General features: G+C 36.2%; 1 protein-coding gene across 1 annotated transcript in view; it reads left to right on the forward strand.

Moving 5' to 3' along the window:
* The window catches only part of GABRA1 (gamma-aminobutyric acid type A receptor subunit alpha1), a 57,687-nt gene that overhangs the window by 15,354 nt on the left and 23,290 nt on the right, over nt 1-19,043 (forward strand). Inside the window, exons 4-6 of the mRNA XM_069592545.1 lie at nt 5,769-5,836; nt 13,791-14,011; nt 16,191-16,273. Coding sequence (XP_069448646.1) covers nt 5,769-5,836; nt 13,791-14,011; nt 16,191-16,273 — 372 coding nt within the window. The remainder of the gene's footprint in view (nt 1-5,768; nt 5,837-13,790; nt 14,012-16,190; nt 16,274-19,043) is intronic.

The following is a 19,043-nucleotide window of genomic DNA, read 5'->3' on the forward strand; positions in this document are numbered from 1 at the left end:
AATATGTGTTACCTAAGACTATGAGATATGCTGCAGAAGAACAGGAACAATTGCACTTTTGTTAACCAGTGTATTACTGGCATCTAGAAAAGTGCCTTCCTAGCACACAGAAAACTCTCAATAAACATTTGTTGACTAAATTAATGTACCCAGAAAATACATCTATTTGACTCTCACTCCAATAGAATGGAGTTGACTGTGCAGGTATTATTTCTTCACTGAAGAAGTAATAAAATAGTCTAAGAGACATTAAAGGCTTGTCTTAAAATCACAAAGTTTGTTCTCTAGGAAAATCCGAGTTGAAATCCAAGTGTTTTGACTCTTAATCCAGTGTGCTTACTACTTACTATACTACACTGCTTTTCTGATTTTTGCCTCAAGCGCTAATCATCTTTTTGAATTATCACTTCAAAACATCTGTTACTTCAATACTTATCAGCAGGATATCAACATTGTAGGAAATCCCTAGTAAAAACAGATCTACAGCTGTTATAGAGGTTATAACAGTGTATGTACAAATGTGTATGCATATATGTGTGTTTGTGAATATATGTGTGTGCACATATATGTAATATAAATAATATATCTTTGAAGGGTGTGCTTGTTTAAAGAATGATTTTAATCATTATAAACTTAATTTACATTGATGTACTTACTATCTTAGATATCTTCAATCACTCTAACAATAACCACCATCATAATTTCATTTTACATAACTCTACTCCATCTTTATCCTTTGAAAACTTGAACATGTGTATACAGTTATACTAATTCTAAAGAATCTGTTGATTATTTTACACTGGACAGAGGATTATTGTGACAAAAATACTGGATTAGAAAAAAAAAATTACTTGCTGATTGGTCTAGTCTCTTCCAACCAAGTTATTTTGATTGATTTCCACTTACACAGTTTCTTCATTACATAAGAGGTTCATTCACATAGAACTTTGGTTAAGTGTGTAATCTTCCTAGCTAAACTTCATTAGAATTTCTGCTTCATGTTGTATGCTCTCAAATAGAATATTTCAAGCATAAAACTTTTTACTTTTCCCGTGTGATCCATAGAAAGGCCTTGAATACTTTCTAGATATTTCTAATAACTTCAGAGTCTAATGCTAAGTCAATAAAGCCTGGTATTAGAGCATGTGATTTAAATTTTATTGTTCCTTAAATAATACATTATATATATATGTATAAAAATAAAATTTTTGCTGGAGGGGAGGGGGAGGAGATGACAAAGTTTTTCTAGAACTGGGAAAAAGAAAGTTCTTCAACAGTTGCCTTAGCTCTCATCCAAAACACATGAGTATAAGTGCATCTTCCATTTAAGCCTGGTTGATCTGAAGAGGATTGGATTTCAAACCACCATTATTTTGTCAAAAAAGCAAGTTAACCACGGCACTATTTATAATTTGGCTGAAGTTCCTTCACAGTGACCCTCTACCTTGAACCTTTGCACTCCAGATTTTAAAATGTTTATCTTAAAGCAGAATGGCTTCACATGCCACTTAAGGACTCCCCGGTGAGCTGAAGTGAAGGACGCTTTTGGTCAAAGGATTCTATTCTTTGCCACTGAAATTGTACTCAACTGAGTGAGAATGTGGTTTGAGGATAATCATTAAGTATATATTTGAATAGAAAAAACTATGTAAGGGAATACATCAAGATATTAACAGTGAATTTATGTGGATGGTGATGTTTCAGGGAATTTAAATTTTTAAAATATTTTTCTGAAGCATCTCAACTTAAACTATGGACTTATATTTTTTATTAAAATTTTTTTTGTAAATTACATAATATGCAATATTGTGCATATGTTTACTCTAAAGCTTTTGTAATGTTTTAGAGTAGCATTCCCAAGTGAGTTTCAGAAACACAGGGGTAGATGATGTTGACCACTTTCATTTAAAACATGGTTTCTTAGAGAAATGAGCATGGTAATGTCCAAGACATATCTTTCAGCAGCATACATAATAAGCAGTTTGACAGCAATGGTAACTTCTTTTTCCACTATATATTCACTGATGACAAATAAAAGAAAACTACTTGAACATGTGACAAGGGAGCTATGCTGCTGCTACTGCTGCTAAATCGCTTTAGTCATGTCTGACTCTGTGCGACCCCATAGACGGCAGCCCACCAGGCTCCGCCATCCCTGGGATTCTCCAGGCAGGAACACTGGAGTGGGTTGCCATTTCCTTCTCCAATGCATGAAAGTGAAAAGTGAAAGTGAAGTCATTCAGTCGTGTCTGACTCTTAGTGACACCATGGACTGCAGCCTTCCAGGCTCCTCCGTCCATGGGATTTTCCAGGCAACAGTACTGGGGTGGGTTGCCATTGCCTTCTCCAGGGAGCTATATTAGAAGGGAAAGTATAGAAAGTGAGTCTGCTGATTATCTTGCTTCCCCTAGGTTGCAGATGGCATCATCTGCTAACAATCTAAAAACAGCAGAGAGAAATATTCCGTATAATTGGCAAGTTCACTTCTTCAGAGCATTTTATGATAGATAGAACAGAGTTCTAGAAAAATTTTATTGGTGTATAGTTGATTTATAATGTTGTGTTAGTTTCTGATATACAGCAAAGTGAATCAGTTGTGCATAGACATATACCATTCTTTTTTAGATTATTTTCTCATATAGGCCATTACAGACTATTGTTTAGAGTTCCCTATACTATATAATTAGTTCAGTTCAGTCACTCAGTCGTGTCTGACTCTTTGCGACCCCATGAATTGCAGCACGCCAGGCCTCCCTGTCCATCATCAACTCCCAGTGTTCACTTAATCTCGCATCCATCGAGTTGGTGATGCCATCCAGCCATCTCATCCTCTGTCGTCCCCTTCTCCTCCTGCCCCCAATCCCTCCCAGCATCAGAGTCTTTTCCAATGAGTCAGCTCTTCGCATGAGGTGGCCAAAGTACTGGAGCTTCAACTTTAGCATCATTCCTTCCAAAGAACACCCAAGACTGATCTCCTTTAGAATAGACTGGTTGGATCTCCTTGCAGTCCAAGGGACTCTCAAAAGTTTTCTCCAACAGCACCGTTCAAAAGCATCAATCCTTCGGCACTCAGCCTTCTTCACAGTCCAACTGTCACATCTATACATGAGCCCAGGAAAAACCATAGCCTTGACTAGACGGACCTTTGTTTGCAAAGTAATGTCTCTGCTTTTGAATATGCTATATAATACTTATCAGTTATCTTATTAGTTATCTATTTTATATATAGTAGTGTGTCTATGTCAATCCCAGTCTCCCAATTCAGCCCATACCTCCTTACCCTCTGGCAACCATGTTTGTTTTCTACATCTGTAACTGTATTTCTGTTTTGTAGATAAGTTCACTTTATTCCTTTTTTAGATTCCAGTATAAGTGGTATCATATAATATTTGTCTTTCTCTGACTGACATCACTCAGCATGATGATTTCTGGCTCCATCCATGTTGCTGGGAATGGCATTATTTTCTTCATTCTATGGTTAATATTCCATTGTATATATGTACCACTTGCTTTCTATCCATTCCTTTGTTGATGGACATTTAGGTTGCTTCCATGTTTTGGCTATTGTACATAGTGCTACAATGAACATTAGGGTGCATATATCTTTTCAAATTATCATTTTCTCCAGATATATGCCCAAGAGTTGGACTGCTGGATCATATGGTAGCTCTATTTTTAGTTTTTTACAGAATATCCATACTGTTCTCCATAGTGGCTGCACTAATTTATATTCCCACCAACAGTGTAGGAGGGTTCCCTTTTCTCCACATCCTCCTCAGCATTTAAGAAAAAAGCATATTGGTTGCCCCTAAAACATCTGGTAAGCCAAGCTTTGAAAAGCTAGCTACCTCGGGGAGTATTTATTTTCTCCTCACACTCCCAAAATAGATAATACTGATAAAAGAGTCCAAAAGAATTGTCTCAGGCCACGAAGCACTTGCAAGTGTAAAAACAGGGACACTTATTTCCCCAAGTAAGTGTGCATTTAATGATAGGTCCCTACCATAAAAATAAAATGAAAGAAAGGAAATAATCTTACTTCCATAAGTGTCACTCAAAGCCATAAGATATTCATCAAAAACCTTATAGCTTGTAATCTGGAGAGAACTGAATGCAACTTCAAGGACAAAATGATTTGTTTTACTTGATCTAGAAAGGGAAGTCTTGAAAGAGAAAGGACAAAAATGAGCCCAATGAATAGATGAACTGCAGCTTTTGTGACTAGATAGCATGTTTTCATTGTATTATGATTTTTAATTGAAAGTCATTCTGACATTCTAATAAAGTGTGAGCTCTTGCTGGACTCTTAAGAAATAACAGATATACAAATATATATTTCCATATATGTATATATGGAAATAAAGTGTGCAGTAGAGAGAGAGATGTATGCTGGAAGAGAGAATGACTGCTGGAAGAGGTGAGAAGAGGAACGTGGTGTGAGAGGCAAGTGGTTAATACATCTGAGACTTGGTGCTGACAGCTATTCTCTTAAGCTGCACAGTTGCTGCAGGATGTTGGATGTTAAAGTTGAGGTTAGAAATGAGTTCTAAAAACACAACTCTATTCTCTTTGTCTCAAGCTATGTTCTTTATTTTGAAACACTGAACAGTAAACCCCACATAATTATTATGTCAGCAGGCTCATTTAAGCATTTTGGAGCCAATGAAATCTTTGGGGGTAGGGAACAAAACCTAAAAAATAATGGATTGTTTATGGACAGAACTATCTCCACCTCAAAATTATTCTATCATTTGAGATACACATTATGTGTATAACATGACTTCCAAGAGCCAAATTTATACTGAACATTTAATTCTTTACAAGTGAATTGCTAGGGGATAAAATTTTTGATTTTCAAACGAATTCATTATTGCATGTATTGGGTCAACTTTTTAATATGCGACACAAAAGATATAAATATCCACATCAATGAAATGAATTGTTTAAAATGCTGGACTGTTATTTCTCAGAGCTAAAGTTGAAAATTAAAAAGTCATCTTTTCATTCCCACCTCTCAACAAAGGTTTCCTTTTATACAAGCAACATATATATATATTTTTAATATCTGTGTTGGGTTGTCACCAAACTACATACATTTTATTGGATGATATATATGCCTCAGAGCCACTAACATAAAATTACATTGAGCTTGAAATGGAATCTATTAAATGAACTTTTTCGCTGTACCATAATATGTGCTTCTTGTCCTCAAAATTGAAGATACTTGCATAGGTTGTCAGATTCTTTTCCCAGGGAGTAATTTGGATAATCCACTTATGATTTAATGCCAGAAAGAAATCATTTCTAAAACACACCCTGGAGTCCTTAAACAGTTAATAAAGTTTGCTACAGTACATTATATATACATCCCAAGAATAGCCTGAATACCTGGAGAATCTGGCAAGCTGTATAAGAATAGTTAATCTTAAATCATACCCATATGCTAACATATTTTTTATGACAACATGAAATGGCTTGGTATCATTCAGGAAAGTGTGTCCATTCTTACAGAATCCATTAAGAATCATCTGACCTCTCCATAAAATCTGTCTCCCAGAGTGGCATATTTAGGCTCCCTTCTCCATTGAAAAATATTCACTGTGAAATTTCATGTGTAAGCAGTAAATTATCAGGACTACACAGTGGAGCAATTTTAGAAATAGCTAATCAAAGCCAATAAATTTCCCATTTGGGTGTGAGTATATGGTTGTGAGATCTAATCAGGGCTGTTGATAGACATTCACTATCCCAATTTCCTGCTTCATCAGAGCGTGTAACTGAAGTGAAGACTGACATCTTCGTCACCAGTTTCGGACCCGTTTCAGACCATGATATGGTAAGTGACTCTGCAATTTTGGTTTTCCTGGAGTATTTTCTAAATTTAACTTTTGAAGGGAAAAATATGGATTAGGTTTTTAGGAAGTAATTTGCAGTACCCTGGCTATATCTTTGTGTTTCCCTGTGTGCATAATAAGTAATATATATGTAATATATGTATATCTAATATTTACATAATGGAAAATACCCATTTGCTTTTCAGGCCAGGCCTGTTGATAGTTATCAACCACTGTAGTCTTCTTTAGTTCATCACAGAAATTTTTCCTTTGCCTTGGTCTATATTCTGTGATTCCAATAGTGTGAATTACCTTATATTTTAGTTAGGAAGACATATTGATTGAAGAATGGTCACTTTCTGATGGCCAGGACTAGTATAGAATAGCTGTAAACACTGCAATTTCTGAATTATTTTTGGTTAAAAGGAGAAATGTGTATAAAAGCTGAGCAAATACTTGACCAGAATTAGACTGAGAATGAAATAACACCTGTGGGAAAGGTTCAGCTTCACTGCAAAAGGCAATCATTAAATTATTATCAAGAGTGAGAATAAAATAAATACATACCTGCTCTCTCCTTTCCCAATCCAAATGAACATGATTTTCTCTTTTATCTGATGGAAGTTGGTAAGTCTGTAGAGCTCTGCAGATATTATATAATATTTCTGGACTCTTGACAGCCAAACTCCTATAGAAGCAAAAAATCATCAAGAGGCCATGAGACACATCATTACAGTTATTTTGAAGATACATTAATTAAATACTGTTTTTTGAAATATCTTTTTGTTTACGCCATCTTAAAAGTCGTCTGATTTCCTAATAGCTCAGATGATTCAGAATAAATGTTAGAGAAAATAACAGTTTAGACCAGCATTTCCACAAGGCACCCAGATTGGCAGGGTTAGAGCTCTGACCAGTCCCGAGGTAAGGTAAACTGTTGAACTGCATTTAATCTAGTGTGTTCCAATGATATTTGCCCCAAACCCTTTTCTTTAAGTGATGCTTGCTGACATTCTGTGACTCAAACATTGGGAAATGCTGACTTAGGATAATTAGATTTTGTTGTTTTTGTTTAGTCTCTGAGTCATGCCCAACTCTCTTGCTACTCCATGGACTGTAGACCACCAGGCATCTCTGTCCATGGGATTTCCCAAGCAAGAATACTGGAGTAGATTGCCATTTCCTTCTCCAGGGGATCTTCCCAACTCAGGGATTGCACCCACGTCTCCAGCATTGACAAGTGGATTCTTTACCACTGAGCCACCAGTGAAGCCCCAGGATAATTAGATGCTTTACACCTAAGACAGGTTATGAATGTAACCTGTACAGATTAGAGTCAGTGGAGCATAGAACAGATAGCAGAGTGGTAGGTAAGAATACAAATTTCTGAACCAGAATGCCTGGGTTTATAATACCAGTCCTTTTACTAGATAAGAGTGTATCTGTCCTTGGGGAAATTACTTAATATGTCTCTGCCTCAGCTTATTCATGTGTGAAATGGGAGTAATAATAATAATACCTCATGGAGTTATCACCAGTATTAAATGAATTAATGCATGAAAAGCACTTAAAAATCATTAGCATATCCTAAGCACACAATAAGTGTCAACCACTATCACTATGTAAGAAAAAGAAATATTAAAATTAGCCAAAATGGTGGATTTATTCCTCTGGTAATTCATTTTGCCATTGTGGTCAGCCTGTAGACCACTTTATTGAAATACTGTGCAATACAATAATTTTTACAAACTTGATTGTGGTCTGAGAACTATTGTGATTCTCCCACATTGCAACTCAGTCTTCCCACAAAACTATTATTCTCTCATGCTACTTTTCTAATTAAGAAACTTTAATATATCCCAGTTCAGTTTAAGGTCAAATTTAAGCTCCTCTGCCTGTATCCCATAATAACCATACGTGATTTTACCACTCGTCCTCACTTGTTCCCATGGACTATTCAGTGATTTGCATAAGTATTACTTTCTGTGAGGCATACCCTTGGGGGCTAGAACTACTGACTCTAGGATTCAGCCTTGCTGAATTCAAATTCATCACTGACAGCAGAGTGACATTGGAGCAAATCAATCTTGTAAGGCTCAAAGCCTCTAAAGTTGATATATTGTCATAGTCACCTATCCTTGTAAGACTTCAGCAACAACAGCATCCTTGCAGGACTGTTAGGAATTTTAAATGAGATACATAAATAAGGGTCTATCGATAGTGCTCAATAAATAGTAACTATTATTATTTTTTGTCTCTGAACCCCTTATGATGGCATGCACCCTTTGTAGAAATTTCCTCTAATCTCTATCCATTTAAATTTTGTTATTTCCCCAAAAGTCCAAATCAAGACCCAAATGCTTGATGAAAACTTTTCTTTTATTCATCCAATAACAAATTAACTTTCCTTTTCTGCATTCAATCATATTTATTGACTGTAAAATACAATTTAGCTTTTGGTCTCATATATAGCATTGTTTTGTTAAGTTACTTATCTTATATTAATATCTTATTTTCCTAAAGTGATGCCAAATGACATAAAGGCAAGCTTGTTTCACATCTCATACTATCAATGCCTCGCTGTTTTACAATAAGTGTTTAATTTCTACTTACTTGGTAAAAGGTTTATGAGTCTACATTAACTTTTAAAAATTAAGGTCTTCTGGGACTCAGTAAATGACACCCTCTTTCCTACCTGAGTTCTGATTGAGAAATAAGATAGCAGAGTAAAGGACATGAAAAAGGAAGATATCATCTTTATTGCTAATCTTTATTGCTAATAATGGTGGGATTCTAGAAGGTGGCTTATATCAGCAGACAAGTGGTTTCCAGAGAGTAAACACCAGGGTCAGCCAGAGTAACCCACCCAATCAGCAGGAAGTGTTGGCTTCCTTCTGCAAGGGTGGAGACTGTCCACGCAAAACATGGAGCATGGAGGAACACAGTAGCATTTGTGAGTCTACTGGACAGCCGGCATCAAAAATGGAGAAGACAAGAGGAAGTTGCTGAGATAGGCAAGATTAATTTCTCCTTCCAAATTCTCCTGTCAAGTTAAATTACTTGTCCTCTCTCCCCTCTCTGAATAAAAGAGTGTGAGAGAAAGGAGAACTTTCGGAAGTTTTGCACTGGTGAAGCTTTCTTCTCATAGATGGAACACCATGAGCGGGGATAAAGCATTGTAAATAGTGCACACTAATAAAGATATTACTCCTCCTCCTAATAATAATAAGGCTGTGTGCTTAGTTGCTTAGTCGTGTCTGACTCTTGGTGACCTCATGGACTGTGGCTCACCAGGCTCCTCTGTCCATGGGATTCTCCAGGCAAGAATACTGGAGTAGGTTGCTGTGCCTCCCTGCAGAGGATCTTCCTGACCCAGGGATAGAACCCAGGTCTCTCACATTGCAGGTGGATTCTTTACTGTTTGAGCCATCAGGAAAGCCCAATAATAATATAACTATTCTCTATCTCTGGCACCTAGCATGATCTCTCAGGAAGAGTAGATGCTCAATAGAAATTAGTAAGGGACAGTGCCCAAATAAAGCCATATGCAGTCAAGCACTTTTCTCTTGAAAAATATTTTGCATGAACAGTGATGTCTTTTCTCTTAGACAAAAGATTCTCACTAGGATTTTGGATACACTATTAACCCTAAGATTACCATAAATTACTTTTTACACATGGCCTTTGGTCAATAATCAGGTAAGAAGAAGGGAACAGAGTCTAAACCAGTGACACTGTTTTGCCTAAAACTCTTAAACAAGCCAACATTTTAATTGTTCTGTCACAGAAGCAAATTAGCCTTAAGTCTGCAACTGATTTCCTAAGTGACTAGTGGAAACTGTACCTAACCACTTTGAAAAGATTAATATTTAAACTACATTATGGGAGAATTATCCATAAAAAAGTGGAATGATTTAGAGAGTATCAAAATTAAAAGGCAGAATGACAAAGCTATTTTTCAAGACAGGAAATGTAGTTTTTAAACTGAGTACTAATAACTAAATAATGATAACCATAACAACATGAAACACTATTGAATGCTTATGTTAGGCACTGTGCTAAGAGTTTTATAGATCGTATATCTTTTAATCTCCATGTCAAAATTTTTGCTACATGTTATTATTATCCACATTTTCTAGAGTAGAAAAGTAACCCAGCTAGGTAGCAACTTGAACTCAGGCTGCCTGTCCTTAGAGATTCCACAGATCCCAAAGTATCTGACTTCATCTGGAATAGAAAACAAAATTAGGACAACTCCTTATTTTAAAAACCATTAATTGGCAATCAAACTGCACATTCCCAGGGCACTAGGTTCTGACAAAAATATCCAGGCAGCACAATCAGAAAGCTCTGTTTTCCATAGTGCTTAAAATGTATTAAATCACAGCACACACAGATGGTAATAAATTGTGCAAGTGGGAACACTTCAGTACAATATTTATTTAGAAACATAACGGATGTTGTGTCCCTGTCTTCAGAATAAGGCTCATATTCTCTAGGGACCTGCTCTATTGAAAAGGGGAACTGGGAGAGAGTTTTCGCTTGAGTGGTGGAGGCTGGAACACTGAACTCTGAAGGAACACCAACACTTCTTATTTGTTCAGACACTTTTCTGTGGAGTCTTCTATTTTGCCTTCTGTTTTGTTTTACTTAGTTATGACCACTTTCTCACTTTCTTCACTTCCTGTCCTACCACCCTTCCAAAGAAATAGCACTTTTTCATTCCCCGATACCTTGAAATCTAATACAAATTTGTGTTGATAAAAAAAACAAAATGGGAGACCAATAGTCACTTTTAACGTTTACTGAGAACTTCTGTGCTCTAGAACTTCTTGCAAGTTTTTCGCTTGTGTTGGCTCACTTCTGACCACAGGCAAGTGGAATGAGTATTGCAATGATCCCTACTTTATTGGCAGCCAAGGGCGTTAGAGTAAATAAGAAAATTGCCTAAGGCCATTCATCTGGAAGAAGGACAATTCAGTTCTAGTTAGCAGATTTATAATTTACATTTGTAAGCTTTATGCTATGGCTCTGCCCTCTCCTCCTTATTCTGACTTTCTGAAGAAGGAGCTCTGGCACATCTTGGTCTAGTGAATTTCGACCATGGGGAGAGGTCGGGCTGTACAAGTAGCTACTGGGAGTTGCCTGCAGCTACCATGGCAATATTGCAGGAGCCATTCCCCAAACATGGGAAACCAAATATTTCATCCTTGATTAGGCAAGAAGTGTTCACGATCAACTGCTTTCATATCAGTTTTAATTTCTACTTCTAACACAGGGAAACATAAAAATTAAAGCTTATTTAATTTTGCTCTTTGTGCAGGTTTATGCATGTGTGTGTACATGCATGCTTGTGTAACCAGAATGATATTTGAACAGAGAGTATCTTAAATGAATTTGGGATTTCATTGTCCACCATTAACACAGGGAAATAAAGCTAGCTTTCAATATGTTAAACTGTAAGCCTTAGGAGCTTGGCAGGTTTTGACATTTTTTTTGAATCTTAGCCTTTGGGATATATCTTGTCAAAGACTTGATGATAAATATATTTTATCTTATAGGTAACATTTATTTTATATTCAAAAATCTCCTTGGAGCAAGCAAACAAGCAAACAATGCTTTAGATTTATAGTAATATGGTCAGCTTAGACATCCTTGGAACCTTGATTTAAAAATGACCCTTGCCTCCACTGTTGACCAGGCTAAAGTTTTGCAGCCTAATAAAATATAGAGCTGATGTGACTGACTCCTGAGTAACAGACATAGATAGCATCATTGTCATAGCCCTGACTTACAAGTTTGTCTGTTGTCCAGAGACAAGAACATGCACAGCCCAGACTAAACCCGTCCATTCTGCTTCCCTGGCAAGCACTCCTACTCTGGATCCCTTCCTGGTGCAATCCACAGGCACTCTCCTCATTTCTCTCCGCATGAAAAACACTATTCTAAGCCCATCCTACTCCTCCACGAGTTTCTCCTATAGCTTCCAAGTCTAAACAGTTTCTCCCTCTGTCAAATTTAACGGATGCTTAACACATGTTTCTAAGTAAATTCCTACGTCACATATCCCAGTGCTTCTCATCTGACACTTCCAGACAGAAAAAAACAGTAACTTCTCTTGCCTGCAAAGATAGACTGGTGTCATGTTACACTTTTAAAATTTCTATTTCAATCAGCATTTACCACTATGCCTGGTACATTATAGACTTTGTTGTTGTTCTTTAGTGGCTAAGTCATGTGCAACTCTTTCAGGACCGCATGGACTGTAACTCACCAGACTCCTCTGTCCATGGGACTTTCCATGCAAGAATACTGAAGTGGGTTGCCATTTTGTTCTCCAGGGGATCTTCCTAACCCAGGGATTGAACTGTGTCTCCTGCATTGGCAGGTGGATCCTTTACCACTGAGCCACCAAGAAAGCCTCTCGTTATAAACTAACCAATAATAGTTTTTACTTGATCAGTAGGGACTCAGCAATGCCAACTAGTGCTCTGAAAATTTTCATTCAAACTTTATGCAATTTTGCATTAACCCTTGGAAAGAAAGATATAGTAAAATTTATGCACAAAAAGCCTGAACATAGACACTGTTTATTTTACATGCCCTAAAGACAACATGTATAAGATTAAAAAAAAGGAAAAACAAAACAGCAGCTTTCTGATACATCAGGGTTTAGGGGTTTAAGAAAATGGAGCATGATGTTTTTAAGTTAGTTTTCCTTCCAGTTTGGAGCATTTGAAGATTAATCGAGAATATGGTAGTCTTTATTTCAAACCACTGAGTTCCAATTTTAGTGTCAGTGTAGCAAGTCCTGCAAGAAAGATTGGTATTATTACCCCTTTCAATTTTAGGAGCTGGTAAATCTCATTGCTTGTTTTCAGATTAGCAGACGTTTGTCTCTGGGTATTGCCATGAGGAATGCTGCGTTTATTCAAATAAATAGATTCCCTGGCTATGAATGATGAGGAGCTTCACACCGTTTCTTCTCTGTCTCATACACATCAGTTCAGTTCAGTCACTCAGTTATATCCGACTCTTTGCGACCCCATGGACTACAGCAGGCCAGGCCTCCTTGTCCATCACCAACTCCTGGAGTTTACTCAAGTTCATGTCCATTGAGTCAGTGATGCCCTCCAACCATCTCATCCTCTCTTGTCCCCTTCTCCTCCTGCCTTCAATCTTTTCCAGCATCAGGGTCTTTTCAAATGAGTCAGTTCTTCCCATCAGGTGGCCAAAGTATTGGAGTTTCAGCTGAAACTCATACACATATATACTCACATAAACACACACACACACCTGCATACTCTGAATTCTTTTCTGTCTTTTTTTTTTTTGGAAAAGATGCAAATTACCATTGAAATGGATTTCTTATTTTAATAATCTTGTTCATTGTGTAGAACTGAAAGTCTGTATACATTATTTGTAGGGGAATATGTTTACTTAGCCAAAAAAAAAATGTTTACTTAGCCAAAAAGAAGATTATTTCAACATTAGCATCTTGGGATTGGGGTTTTCAGAGACCATGAGAGGGTCCCTAGAATGTTACAGTCTATTTTTAGAACTAAAATTGTCTGTTTTAAACATTTTCATGTATGTAATAACCTGTAACATGAGTTCTGTTTTTATTTGCAGTATATTCTTTCCCTTTGAGTACTGATATGATGGAGGTGGGGTGGAAGTAAGGTACTAAGTTCCTTTCACATATCTGAGAAGATATTCAGCAGAATTTTTCTGACAAAATAATATTTGATATTTTAGACATTTTTAAAGTGATTATGCCAACCAAGGATTCACCTGACACCAATAGGTTCAGGCCACCACAAATTTACTTGTAGAAATATCATCCAGCTCGTGTTTTGCTTCTAAAGTTTCAAAAAGGATGCATTGTCTTTATAAGACATTGGCATTACAAAATACAGCACAGTGAACTCTTTGCCATTTTCCCAAATTACCTAGGAATATACAATAGATGTATTTTTCCGTCAAAGCTGGAAGGATGAAAGGTTAAAATTTAAAGGACCTATGACAGTACTCCGATTAAATAACCTAATGGCAAGTAAAATCTGGACTCCGGATACCTTTTTCCACAATGGAAAGAAGTCAGTGGCACACAACATGACCATGCCGAACAAGCTCCTGCGCATCACAGAGGATGGCACTTTGCTGTACACCATGAGGTGAGGAGGACTGCGCTTTCCCCATGACTTTTTCTAGACCTTCTCTTCCATGTGTAGATGAACATCAAGCTGATGGGCCACTGTAGAGCATCTGGTGTCCTGTTTTCCAATATTAATACTTACTCTACTATGAAAACTAAACAAGCTGAAATATTATGCAAGTCAAAGTGTTAAGTAAAATGATTAGACAAAAACAAAGAAAATGTTTACAGTGTATATTAACTAATGCAATATATAGCTCCAACATATTCTAATTCAATAGAGGAACTTCTCTCTACTATTACTTCATGGCTTCCTGCCTTACAGTAAGGTGTAGATCAAATTTCTAGAAGCTATCTTCTATATATATCTGAAAATGTTTCTATTTAAAAGGAAGTGGAGGAAAAAAATAGAAAAAGTTCAAAAATTTTAAACATAAATTCATGTGGCAGTATACATATTGAAGAAGTGTATGAATCCACAATGATGTTGTTAATGAGAAAGAATATAAATATTACTAATTTTGCTTAAACTGAAGACTATATGTATATTTTTACTTTATAAATATTTCCCCCATTTTGAGATTACTGGACAGCTCAGCATCTGAACCAATCATTCATTTGTGGTTAGATGAAAGAAGCATGAATCAAAAAAATGTTTTGAATATTTTTAGATAAATTTTTTTATGAGAAACTCATTGAGGACCCATAAATGAGGACTTATGCTTAAAGGCAGCTGTTATTTCATATCCAAATGACTTGTTGAAATGTTGCTTTTTTAGATCTGGCCAGCACTTGCTAATTTAGGCTATTCAGTTATTCCTTTGGTATGAAAAGTTAATGAAGGGAATGTCTCGACTTAGAGGATTCTGGTTAGAATGAAAGTAGAGTGATACTTTGCCTTTAGAGAAAGCTTCCAAAATTCCTAGCTTTTTAATACCCAAATATCCAAATAAGAAATAAACAAAACATGCTTCAGGTGCCACTGGAGATAGATGTTGGATTCAACTAGTAAACGTGTAATAGGACTGAAAGAATGAAAAATTCAGAAAAGAGAGACAGAAAATAGAGGATCGGTGGGCAGGTATGTTGAGAACTTTCCAGATAGTCCAAGCAGGATCTGTTTATATTTGAAATTTGAAATATTTTTCCCTTGTGAAATATCCCACACTTGTTTTTGAGCCTAAATCTAGCATGTATTTCTAGTAGCTGGCAGTTATCTGAAGAGGGATTTGCACATACTAAGAAGTTTATCTATTAAAGGTTCCTGATGTATCTAACATTCTTCATCAGGAACTAACATAACCCCCTTCTCTGAAATGTCTCACCACCTTTGCTAATTTGTTACCACTTTCCTAATAGTTTGACTTAAGGATATGAGTTTAGTTATTAGTTTACATGTTTCATATTTAACTAATATTATAATAACTTCATGATTTTACTGGTTACAAAGACACCTTATCACATTTCTTGAGTTACCTAATAATATAGATAAATATATTTTCTGAAACTTATGTGAGGAATTTGGGTATAAATTTTCCATAGTTCGACCAAATGAGATCAAATATATTTCAGTGAATTCCTTTCTTGACTACCCTTTTAAAACATAAATAGAATTCATGTTCCCAGAACATAGGGACTAAAAAGAAATTCTGCAGAGTCCTGGCTTCCGTTAGGCAGTGGATTTGTATATAAAACTAAACAGTTGGAATAGAGTAAAATCACATATAAAGGAGTCTCAGGGACTCTCAGCTTCCCAAAGTCTGAGGACAGTTCGTCCCTCACCTATCCCTTTGTTGTTTAATGCATTTAGTGCTATTTTAGGAAATGAAGTGGGGAACTTGATCCCATGGACTACAGCCCACCAGGCTCCTCCGTCCATGGAATTTTCCAAGCAAGAGTACTGGAGTGGGGTGCCATTGCCTTCTCCGTAGATGGTCACAGAGAACAGCACTGAAACATAGACATTACCATATGTAAAATATATAGCCCGTGGGAATTTCCTGTATGATGCAGGGAGCTCAAGCCCCAGTGCTCTGTGTTATTCTTTTCAGATCCTTTGATTATTAACAGCTTAGTATGACACTGCTGTTTGTGCTTTTCTTTCTTGCTTTCTTAATATATTTGCTCTAGTTAATAACATCCCAATCATATTTATCAGAAAGTATCTAATCTACGCTATATTTCTCTTAATTTCTAAGACTGACGGTGAGAGCCGAGTGTCCAATGCATTTGGAGGATTTCCCTATGGATGCCCATGCCTGCCCTCTAAAATTTGGAAGCTGTGAGTAAATTTATTTTATTTTTGATTCTTATGAGAGCATGTCTTTAAGCAAGCAACCTCCAATTCATTATGAACGTTAGAGAGACAGATAAAGAATATCAAGAAAACTTAGTGATTTATTGCAAGTGCTTTCTATAAGTAACCATCTTTTAGTTCACTTTTTAATATCCTTTCAGGAAATGGTTATTCCCTATCCTCTGGACAAGAAAAAATGAATTTTACTATTTAGTGGAAAAAATTCCATTTTTGTTCAAGTTGTATTCATAGAAAACCAAATGGAGTATGGATGTTTATGCCGCATAGATATCATCTTCTTTCCAAAAAACGGAGGTCATTGTGTTTATTTTATACCATTACTGATGTTTATTCTTAATAATCTGACTTGTTTATCAGATGGAAATATTGGTAGATAGCAAAGGACAATAATTAGATTTTCTTAATAATGAAGCCTTAACCTAAAGATGATGCCAGAAAAGGAGTTAATCACAGTCTTAAAACAGTTTTAGATCTGTTTGGATAGCTCATGAAATTTGGTTACATATTATTGCTTCTGAAGACATCTTAGATGAATTTGCATTGTAATAACTTTCAAGGTTTCTACATCTTTAAAATATGCAGGCATACATGAGAGAAGCCCAGAGAACAGTGGCTAGCCGGTTAGGCTCTCTGGTCTTCCCGTTTTTCTGCTTTTGATTAGCGTGCCTGCATAAAGTGAGGCGGGATAATGTATTCCTGGTTTCTGCAGGGGAGTTACATATAAGGACTGACTCAGCTTCTGGACTAACCTAACCAGCTTTCTGTTCTCACTAGCCAGGCAATCTGAGCAACTATTTTGGTGAAGATATGATTCATAGAAGAAAAATAGTGGTAGTGTAGGAAGACAGCAAGCAAAGAAAATAGCAAAGGGCCTTCAGGCTCCTAAAAGTACTAATCATGGAGAGACAACTTTCTCTATTTATAAATCTCATTCTATACTAAAACCCAACGATAAACTACCTACTTCAAAAACTGTCAGCTACACAGGTCATAGGTGATAACTATCCCCTCTCAATCCTTTTCCCAATGTAATATATGTTCTATGCCATGACCTATTACATTTTTTTTCTGATTACCAGTTCCATTTTTAATGATAATATTTTATATTATGTGTTACTTATATGCCAGGCTATGTATTAAATATTTGTATATGAATCAACCCAGCTAATCCACAAAATAACCTTATAGTTCAAGATATCATACAAAATCAGTACTGTTTTTGCCTGAAATGGTACTGATTTATATCTAAAATCCTAGTATAACTACCAATAGTGTCCCTTTTTGCCTTCAGAGATATCTTGTTTTAGACATTTAACTATATGTTTAGTATATTAATCAGGAATACTTTTAAGCAGTGAGCATAGCTTAAAAAAAGGAGTCTAAATTTTCATATAAGATATATGAAGGTAAGTGATTATTGGTTAATTTCTGGTTAATTTAACATCTTAACAAGGATGATGTTTCAAGATATTCTTAGAAGTTCTTCCTGATGAAAAAATGTTTGCTGCTACTCCAGCCATTGCCTCCACTTTCAAAATAAAGAAAAATAGGGAGCAGAGGAGAAAGGAGCAGTGCCTGTATCAAAAAAAAAAAAAACTTTCCCTAAAATCCTAATAGACATCTTCTCGCATCTCATTAATCAAAGCTGTGTCACATGACCAGTGCTAAATACAAAGGAGGCTGGAGAAACAAGGCACATTTAATTAGGCACATTGTCATCCTGAAGAAAATGGATAGTGAATGGAACACAAATAGTGTCTTATATAAGAAAACTTTAATTTAAAGACAAATAAGTAAGCTGTTCTCTACCTCAGAGCCCTGGCATATGCTCTTTTCTCTGCTGCGGTTACCTTTCCTTTGTTTCTTAGCACGGTTGGTTTTATTTATCCCTTACATCTCAGCGTAAATATTAGTTTCTAGGACCTTCTGTGAAGTCCTTTTCAAAATGTGTATATAGTCCCATCAGTCTTCTTGATCATAATACACATTTATTTTATGCCATTTATCACCAAGATAATTGTTAGTTTTAACACTGTTATTATCTGGAGACTGTAAACTCTTTAAGGGCAAAATCTATTTTGTTCTGCATTTTCTAGCACAGTAATATAATGTAGGCATTCAGGAAGTATTTATTGAATGGATAAAGAATATAATCAGGTTTTAAATATCTATTCAGTATTTAAGCCTCAAAAAAAAAAAAGAGAGTTTAGGGACTGTGGGGATTTAAACCTCAACAGAGAAGACATACATTGAAGAGCAGGCTCAGATGGCGTATGCTTGGTGGGAAAGAGGACCATGGTGAATTGCTGTATGTGCCAGTGATGTGGGAAATGGCAATGGCTGTACACTTACTGTATAGTCATATCTCTAACCTGGCCTAACCAGCATATTTCAGAGATGAAGACGTTAAGGCAAAAGTGATTTGGAAATGTTTTGACTCAACTTTTAAAGGAAACATCTTGCCAAAATCTCAGAGAAGAGAATAAGGAAGAGATAAGCAAGATGATTTTGTGATAATTTATTAAAGCACTATGTAGTAAATGTTTTTAAAGTATCTGAAGTAGCTTCATGCATATGTTGATAAGAACCAAACTTGGAAACGCAGACGTCTTCTTTACCACCCTCCATGAGATTCTGAATGTCAGTGCTACCTTACATTTTCTGCTTGTTAGGGATAACACCTTTTGTATAAGGCCAGATAATGCAAAAATAGTATACAGAGGCAGCTGACATC

The sequence above is a fragment of the Ovis canadensis genome, chromosome 5 (genome assembly GCF_042477335.2).
Source record: "Ovis canadensis isolate MfBH-ARS-UI-01 breed Bighorn chromosome 5, ARS-UI_OviCan_v2, whole genome shotgun sequence".
NCBI classification, from domain to species: Eukaryota; Metazoa; Chordata; class Mammalia; order Artiodactyla; family Bovidae; genus Ovis; species Ovis canadensis.